We start from the raw sequence: 9,744 nt of genomic DNA on the forward strand, positions 1-9,744 counted from the left end.
TTCCGGTTTGTCTGATTTGTCGTTGTGTTTTCTGACTTGTTATTTTGTTTTCGAATTTGTCATTGTGTTTTCTGACTTGTTATAATGTTTTCTGAATTGTTGTTGTGCTTTCTGAATTGTTATTTTGTTTTTTAGACTTGCATTTGCATTTGTAATTTGTTATTTTGTTTTCAGAATTGTGATTTGCTTTGCACTTCTCGGCCACCGTACTTTTGTCATATAATGCATAAAATGTCCCTACAACACAAACAATGAAATAGGTGTTCTGAGGTGTTTAGGTTTTGTTACAGACAGTAAACAACACAAAATTGTTATGGGAGCGGCCAGCATTTTTTTGGTTGATGAATCAGAAAATCTAGCAATGCCCTCTTGTCTATAAATAATTGAATTAGCCTATATTTTAATTAATTATTTAACCTGGATTGCTGATACCTTGCTGGTGTTTATGCCCAACCTTGATTAATACGAAAATTATTTATTTGAAAGTGTATCGATTATTACTGCGCTCTTTTGTAGCACAGCACAGACGTAGGCTACCTCAAAGGTCACGGTAAGTCTGAACTTATTGTTATCACTACAAATTTATAGAAAGGGACTTTTAGTTTTGAAACTCATCTGTTGTGCTTCATAGCCTTTTCTATGTTATTTACTGTTTTTGTACTGATCAATTGTACTGATGATTGTATGTTTTCTGTTAGTGAAAAGGAGTTTCACCAGCACTTATGTGCTTTTTCCAGACAGACTGCAGCAAGACTCAGGAGAGATACTTCACTTTCATCTCTGGAAAGGCAAAGAGAACAATACCATATTGAAAATATTCCCAGGAGGTCTTCTTCTGTACTTTCTGCCGTTCCTAGTGTGTATGGTTTACTTTAGTTAATAGACAAAAATGAAGTATACAATATTCTTTAGCTTGCCATGAAATTGCCGTGATTTAAAAAATGTATTGTGGAGTACTGCATGTACTGTGGTATATGAATACAGCAATCATTCAGTACCATGGTGATTCAAAGTACACATAGCTTTAGACAGCCATGTGTCACATTGACCAAGACTGTTGAATACTTTGTGAAACTTGTTGCTAATGATGCGATAATCACATATATTTTTTTCAACATCAGTTAGTCTTCTTTTATTTGTGCTTTGCTTTACTTCACTGCTTCAATTCAATAAGCAAACACCCAAAACCAACAGTGACTAGAGAACGTAAAGATTTAGATGCACTATAGATGCGCTAAAGCATCTGTTATTTTTAATGACCAGGTTTATCCTAAGAAACACTAAAATAATTCAGTTCAACATTTTTACACCACTGCATGAAAAGGGTTACACTTTACAATAAGGTTCAATTTGTTAACATGAATTAAAAACATAACCTAACAATAAAAATATTTTTAGAGCAATTATTAATCTTAGTGAATGTTCATTTCAACATATACATACTAAACTACTTGTCTAATAAACTTGGGATTGTGTATAATGACTATTGTTGACTCTTTTACGATCAGCGTCCTTCTTTGTAAGTCACTTTGGATAAAAGCGTCTGTAAATTATTAAAATCAAACATATTTCCTGTATTTATTTTTATTTTTTTAATGAACCTGAGCTGGCATGAGCTAGCAATGAACAGTGGTATTTTAGTTACCTAACGTTAACAAACAAAGATTAAAGAATACTAATAAATGTATTGCTCATTGTTAGTTAATGCATAAACACAAACTAATGGCACCTTATTGTAAAGTGTTACCCATGAAAGTAATGCAAATGAGTGTTAAATCAGGATCCCTTTCAAATCAGAACAAGCCTTTCGTTAATTTTTTTCCCCTTTTGTGACGTTTTATCCGTGTTTTGAGATGTATGTACAATCCTTTGTCTCCTATCACAGTGCAGTCAGGTACAGGACTCTTGAAAGATGTGAATGACACTGTCATAAGCAGGTGGTGGAGTCTGTCTGGGTAGGAAACCTCTTAGACTGCCCTTCCCCAGCCAGAAGGACTCTGCTGGTTCTGCACTAAATGGATCTGTGATGTTAGGAAGTAATGCAGCTTGGTTATCCTCTGTTTCATCACTGTTCTTCTTAGGCTTCTTTGGTGGCGGCCGAAAAGTGGAGTTCTGAAAGCTAGGGCTTCTACCCAGCAGCTCATTGGGGTCTACGGAGGTCTGTCTGTGGAGGGGCAAAACCGCTCTTCCCGCAGATTCACTGTTCTTGTCGAAGCCGTGACTCTTGTAGTGTCTGAGGTGGCAGTGCTGATTACGTGAGCCTTTAGATTCTGACGACGGGGTTTGACGTCTGGTGATCCTGACAGAAGCGCTCCGTCTTGACATCCATGTAAGGAGGAGGAAAATCAAGATCCCGATGAGCAGACCAATTAATATCGACAAGCAGAACGCCAGGATGAGCTCCTCTGGATGGAAAGGTTATTGAATTTTGAGTATATAATATCAATATTATATACAATCTTAAATACATGTTGAATAACTGAGTTCAATGTTTACTTAAATTTATACACACACACACACACACCAAGAAAAATATTTTTTTAAAAGTTGTAAATAAAACATATTACTGAAGTTAGTTTTACAAGAACATATTTCAGTTTTTCTACTTAAATATTTCATGTTTCATTTAATGTGTTACTTGCCATTTCTTTATAATTATTTATAAAAAAAATTTACTAGCAATTTCTAAAATGAAAATAGTTTCTATACATTTTTTTTTGTATGCATGCATGCAGAACTTTATATAATCTACATTTAGAACAAATTAACAATGCTGGGAAAATAATGATAAATGAATAAAAATAGAAAATTATTGATTAGGAGTTACAGTTCTACAAACCATTCTGAAATTGAATTGAATCACCATATATTTCTATGTGCACACAGTTTATATAGGTATAAAAATGAAATTTACACTAAGCCAACTGAAGCAAACTAGTAAAACAAATGCACGCCAATTCTTACCAAAATCAATAGGTTTAAGTATTTCCCAAATCGCATTTGTTTCATTTGAAGCCATAATAGTTAGCAGAAGCATGTCAACATGCAGCCAAACTCTCACTCCAAGCCCACAGGAACCGTTCACTGTATTTCTCAAGGAATATGGCACTTTTTTTGTTTGCATGAAGGGAAACGTTGTCGTCATTCTTCCTGCCTCTTTACTTGTATAATTAGCAAGTGCTAGGCTTATCTGTTCAGGACAGAAATCCAGAGGAACAGGGCTGTTTCCTCTTGCATCATTTCCTTCTTTTCAGTGGGTACAATACAATGGCTTCTTCACCCCATTATATTATAATAGACCAGCTTACACCTTTCAGCACTTACATTTTTTTCTTTTGCTGTAGATTTGTTTTTGAGATTGAGTGAAACTTAAACAAATACTTATGTTAGATAAAACTGAACAATACATTTCTCAAGTTTTGATTTGACACAGTTCCCAAAAGAAAATGAAAACGCCCCCAGATGATAAGTTCTCAGCTGTCAGAGGGGATTTCCTTACTGCCCTAGTATCTGTACCTTCTGGCATATCACGAACAGAGAACCAAATATTATTATTATTCTTACAAAACCCCACTAAGTACTATAACTGAAATTGCCTAAAGATGCATGCATTCTCAGAAGAAACTGGGAGAGGATATGTATTGTCCAAATTCAAACAGAATTCCCAGTCACTGAAAGCTCCTGGTGTACTGAGTCGTGCAAAATTTTTGAGTGAAGGATAATTTAGTCCTAAAACAATGTGGAGGACATACAAAAACAGAAATGGCCAGTAGATGTCATTATTGAACCATGTAGCATGTGATGTAGCTAGTGGCTCTGTCTATCTATCGTTCGTTCTATTTATCTAGCTATCGTTCTATCGTTCGTTCTATTTATCTATCTATCGTTCTATCATCTATCTATCGTTCTATATAACAGACTGCGTTCTGTTTCATCGCTTTGCGCTCTGATGCTTTGAACACATGAACGCTGTGTAAACGCCCCCTTGTTGTTCCCCGTATCACCGATAGGTGGCGGTAAAGCTCACATGAAGTAACACGGCCTTGCAACATTGTTTAAAGGTTTCCATAGCAACCCTTCTAACAGAGCTGCACCATCATCATCATCACACGAGACACCAGAGCCCTGCGGGAACGGAAGCGTCATCTGCTCACGGTAATACACGCACTACGAATGAACAACTTTACAAAACCAAAGAATATGTATTCTGATAAATCAGGGCTGGTTTTCTTGGAAATTTGCGCAGTAGATTTCCTGTGTAATCTGTAAGCATGCTTTTGACTGCAGAGCAGATATATATCTTGTTGCTGAGTTTCTGATGTCTTCACTTAGTTACGTGCATAACTTTGGCTGATTAATATGCATACAAATCTATCATGCATTTCATGTGCAATACACAATGTAAGATGAAATGTTATCCCTGGTGGGCAAGCACTTCTTTAATTATTGACTAGCTCCTGTAGCTAAAGTTCTTTTCCATATAATAGTAATCAGTCAGTAAGTCCATAGATTATTATTATTATTATTAGACTGACAAATAAATAATAACAACTTTAGTGAAGTAAAAGGGGCGTGGTCTGTGTACAAACATGCATGTGCAGCATGACTACAGTGTGCATACAGTACATAGAAACACAATGAAGTTTAATGAAGTGCAGTTTTCTGTTTGAGCTGACTCTTAAAAATGACTTAATTCAAATGAGTATCATTCATCAACAAGTTTGCATGCTTAAAGGGACAGTTCATGCAAAAATAAAAATGTTGTCTTCATTATTCACCCATTGCCTGTATGACTATTTCTTCTGTGGCAGTGTTGTAACTGTTAACTAAATCTCAAACTACTAAAAATAGTTTTTAGTTATAGAAATAAAGCTGAAATAAAATATAAATATTAGATGAAAAACTTTTAATGAAAATGTGAAATGTTGCTTTGGCAGCTAACTGAAAGTTAGGGTACTAAAATTGTTAAGACTGATTTTGTTTGCAGCCATATTTATTTAGTCATAATTAATGTATAAATCTGGCTTAAGTTAAACCTGTTAGTTTATATGTTACCTCATCTAAGTATTTTTTACAATGTGATTTTGTCCTGACACCCTTGCTGTTACTTTTCCTTCTCTGTTCACTGACTGTAGATAGAAGAGGACTTCTGATTGGTCGACTACTTTGGTGAGCACCTATATGAAACCTGCTTTTCTATTGGGCCACATCAAGTTCCTGCATGAGAGTGAGTGAGTGAGAGAGAGAGAGAGAGGCAGCAAGAGGAAGAGAGAGTTGTAGGAGGGGCAGATGGGGATACCCCCTTAAGAAAGTAGTGCAGTATCTTCTGTCTACTGTGCCGACTGCATAAGTGATCCGGTGTCAGAGGAGCACAGGACTGTAGAGAGGGACCATGGCTTCCCTCAGCCCTTTCGGACGGTCCAGCAAGGACATTATGAATGTGATGCAGAGGCTGCAAGGTAGGTGATGCTGTATTTCTGTTCTTTACCTCCCACAACCGTCCTCTGGCTCTATGAGTCAGGAGGTATTTTGCTGATTCAGTGCCTTCACACCAAGAGTTTGCCAGATGCTTCTTGTTGCACAAATGCACCATATTTGACAGCACAGGAACTTACCCGCTTGAGAAATCAGTATTGATGCTTTACATAATGGCTGTGTGTGTCCGTCCATTTATCTTTAAACTAATGTTGACATCATACGCAGCTCATGTTACTCTTATGGCAGTGTTGCAAACACAGAAATGTCCAGAGGGAATCATGTACTTTCATTATGATGGCTTACGGACGCCTTGGTTTATCAGCTGATGGTTTAAATTGACAGGTTGTGTGCTGCAGTGCTTGAGGACAGGTTGTTTTTCTCTCCTTTTAAACAGGAATAGAGGATCTATTTGTGTCGTGATGCTTTCTGCGCATTTTTGGACCTAATTTTGTCTGCTCGTTGCTGAAATAAATAGGTAATTTAGTTAAAATAGCACAGAAGCCATGTAATCTAAGTACAAAGAGCTGTATTGTTAAATTGCCCTAGTAATGGTTGTTGTTGTTTTTCGCAAAGAAAATTGATAAAAGGATCTTTGGGGATTAGATTTGTGTTTAAAATAGTTTAGCCTGTGAAGGTCATCATTGTTTTTTCTTACAGGAAGTTGTCCTTGACAAAGGCCCTTTTCTAACTCTTGTGTTGCCATGGAGAGGGTATAGTTTTGTTTGATCTTTCTTACTTGGATGATATTGATATTCTTTATGATAAGGTGGAGCACTCTGTCATGTCATATGAAACGATGGATGTGTTAAGACATAATGCTGCCGATATGGTGCCTGCCAAAATGATGGGTAATGCTTTTAAGGTGGCAGGAAGAGTTTAAATGCTTTGCAATCATTTTTGGAGGAGGGAAAATATAAAACCACCCAAAAAAAAACATAGAAGCGATGATTGCCCTTCTGAGAGTGAGTGATGACGTTGTGATGCAGGGCTCATGCTGATAGGAAAATGTTTCCATAATCCACCTGTTTTGCTGGGAAGCTTCAATATTATCCATCATCAAATTCATATGCTTAATGGGACAGTTCACCCAAAAATGAATGTTGTATGTATGGCTGTATGGCTTTATTTCTTCGGTTGTTATTGTATTTAACTAAATCTTGAACTATTATTGAAATAAAGCTGAAATAACATAAAATATAAATATTAGATGAAAAATGTAAGCTTAAAAAACTTAAATAAAAATGAGAAATGTTGATTTGGCAAATATAAAAAATAAGGTTAATGTAGTAAAATTACTAAAACTGAAATAAAAACTAAATTAAAGCTAATAAATCTCAGCTAAGCTAATTTAAAATATTTTTAAATACTATAATACTATATAAATAAAACCAGAAGAACACAGTTTGTTCTCTGGAATGCAATATATATATATATATATATATATATATTTTTTTTTTTGGTCCATAATTAAAGTCAAAAGGCTCCAGTATTGATCAAAATATCTTTTTTGGTCTTTAACATTAAAACAATCAGGTTTTGAATGTCATAAATGGAAGTAAAGGATGGCAGAATTGAAATAAATTCATTAATAGCCGTTGCCGTAAATTACCGTTGCTCTTACTTTGAAGTGTAAAAATCTACATTGTGATAAAACACCCAGATCAACTGATATGCTCAGTGCCCATATTGTTTAGAGTTGGGCAGGGACTCTACAGTAGGCAGTGTGTATGGGAACAGGACAGGTAGAACCTGACACCTCTTTTTGGAAGATGTCCTGTCCTTGGATAATGGAACAAATCGATATTTGGACTCCCTGGCTCCCTGTCCATTCTTATTGACTGATGGCTGTTACTCAGTGTTGGCAGTGGACAGGGCAAGTCTATAAAAACTGGTAACAAATTAGCTGTATTTAGTCCTGTCATCTCATTCCTGTGGCCCTCTGCATAGATGTAAAAAATGGTTTGATGGCAACCCGGTGGTCGAGCACAGTGAGACCTTTGAGAGTGTTAGTCCCGTGACTAAGTGAAGACAGATGTGTCTCTGTGGGCTTTCGTGGAAGAGTAATAACAGCATCAGGCTGGTACAATTTTCTGCTCAATAATTGATTTAAGAATGATTTCAACTGCTCTTACGACAACAAAGAGCAATAATAAAAGCATCTTTTTAAACTTAATAACCAGGTCATGTCTGGTAACACAATAATATACATAAGCAAGCAGGTGACTAACTCTGACGTGATTAATTCAATAAAAAGTTCATTTTTATGTTCATTTAAAATAAATGTGAATCAGTCTGAAACTTATTTTACTTTCATAATATAATATTTTGAGAGAAAACGTAGGATGCGACTTGATTTTATTAATCAAATCGATTGGATTGGATGGTGAAGCGTGCTTGTATGGCAGGGGGTTGTAGGGGAGGAAATGAAAAACATTATTTTGTCTTTAAAATGTCAGGCTGACATTAAGATTTTATCTGTTTATGACTAGTGAAGGTTTCGTTTTCACAGTAACGTACAAAAACTCACAATCCTGTCCTTAAAAACTCATGAAAAACACTCTTGATGAATAGTCAAAGATGATCAGGGATGGAAGAGTGTGGCGCATGCAATTATTCAAAGCCTCTAATGTATTTCCTATGTAGCCTGTATAGAGGATATTGAACTATTTCCTTGTAGAGAATTCATGTTTGTTTCTTATCACCATGGCAATGCCCACATGCTCATATAGTCTTCAAGACGAAACGAGAAGCATAAATTAAGCTACAGAGAGGAACTTAGTATTCAAACACATCAGGAAGGAAGTTACACATGCGTGATAACTTGCACTTCTGTTTTTACCGCCAAAATTTTAAGTCAGTCATGCATTTTCAGCTTTAGTGTTGGTGATCTTAAATGATGTCTGTTTAATTAGATGAAAATTTACCCAACTAACCCTCCCACATACAGTATAAAACTCACCTTAGATCACCTTAGCAATTGAATAGCAACACCCTACCAACCATCCAGAACACCCTAGTAAATTGGCGGTAAATTTTGCACCGGCATGCATTACTCACATTTAATGTAAAAATGATTTAAAGTGCATGTTAAGTTTCTGTTGTGCAATTTGGTTTTATTTGTAGCATAGTAGATTTGGCTTTTGATGGCAACACAGTGATTGCATATAAGGTGAATTATGTGTTCATGCATGTGGTCAAATGTATTTTGCACATCAGAAGAGGTGTGTGCTAGTTAACTTGGCACATCAACTGTGAATAAGGCGATGTGTGGTGTATGCGACAGAAGGTCTGTGGTTACTGTTTTCAGAGTAACTTCTTTTGGTTTCCCTCTCCGTGGTGGTGACTGGCGCATGCCTGTTTCGAGCGTGTGGTAAAACCGTTTGCCATCTTCCTTTCATTGGCACGAATGATTTTGATACAGCAGCCATTTCCTTTAGACACATATCAGATGAAATCTCTCCAATGACAAAGAATCTTGTTGTTTTACTGAGACAAAGTTTGCATAAGGAGGTTGTTGTCTTCATTGAATTATAAAACTGTTGGTGTTAGATCCGTAACTGTTTCAATATATTGTTAAAACAATGAGAAAGGTGTTCACATGTTATGTCTGCAGCAGTTAAATGCTCAAACCTGATTCTGATTTAATGCTTTCTGTCATTAAAGACACCACTATCAACAATGAACTGATTTCAGCTGAATAATGAGCTGCTTTTTAGAGCTGCTTTACAGCAAAATTTAGATCTGTTTGCATCATGGAATCACTATTTTCTTGTTTAACACTGTAAAGCTGCTTTGAAAAGCTGCTTTGTATTGTAAAAAGCGCTATGTAAATACGGGTGAGTTGTTTTGACTATAATCATTATTACATTGATCAAAATAGATGGTTGAATATAGATGCAGGCCATTTAATGTGGTCACAGAATGTTTTTAATAGGACACTAGATGGCACTATTTCAGTGTTTTTTCTAAATATCTTAAAGGGGTCATATGATGTTGTTAAAAAGAACATTATTTTGTGTATTTGGTGTAATGAAATGTGTTTATGCGGTTTAAGGTTCAAAAAACACATTATTTTCCACATACTGTACATTATTGTTTCTCCTCTATGCCCCGCCTTTCTGAAACGCGTTGATTTTTACAAAGCTCATCGGTCTGAAAAAGCGAGGTGTGCTCTGATTGGCCAGCAATCCAGTGCGTTGTGATTGGCCGAACACCTCAAGCGTGTGACGGAAATGTTACACCCCTTACCATACTGTGATGCCGTCT

The 9,744-nt window shown here is 36.1% G+C and overlaps 2 protein-coding genes across 2 annotated transcripts in view; one reads left to right on the forward strand and one right to left on the reverse strand.

The window, feature by feature from the left end:
• Positions 1–1,567: 1,567 nt before the first annotated feature.
• On the reverse strand, positions 1,568–3,049 carry LOC107742763 (myc target protein 1 homolog). The gene is made up of 2 exons (XM_016555799.1): positions 2,965–3,049; positions 1,568–2,405 (listed from the first exon to the last, which is right to left on the reverse strand). Exons 1-2 carry the CDS (start codon positions 3,035–3,037, stop codon positions 1,891–1,893), a joined length of 588 nt encoding a protein of 195 aa, XP_016411285.1. The 5' UTR covers positions 3,038–3,049; the 3' UTR covers positions 1,568–1,890.
• A 2,245-nt stretch (positions 3,050–5,294) lies between these two features.
• Positions 5,295–9,744, forward strand: part of LOC107742758 (nesprin-1-like) — a 125,999-nt gene continuing 121,549 nt past the window's right edge. The window contains exon 1 of the mRNA XM_016555794.1: positions 5,295–5,459. Within this exon, the coding sequence (XP_016411280.1) occupies positions 5,393–5,459 (67 nt within the window). The 5' untranslated portion in view covers positions 5,295–5,392. The remainder of the gene's footprint in view (positions 5,460–9,744) is intronic.

Source organism: Sinocyclocheilus rhinocerous, unplaced genomic scaffold, assembly GCF_001515625.1.
Source record: "Sinocyclocheilus rhinocerous isolate Xijiao unplaced genomic scaffold, SAMN03320098_v1.1 scaffold2091, whole genome shotgun sequence".
Lineage (NCBI taxonomy): Eukaryota > Metazoa > Chordata > Actinopteri > Cypriniformes > Cyprinidae > Sinocyclocheilus > Sinocyclocheilus rhinocerous.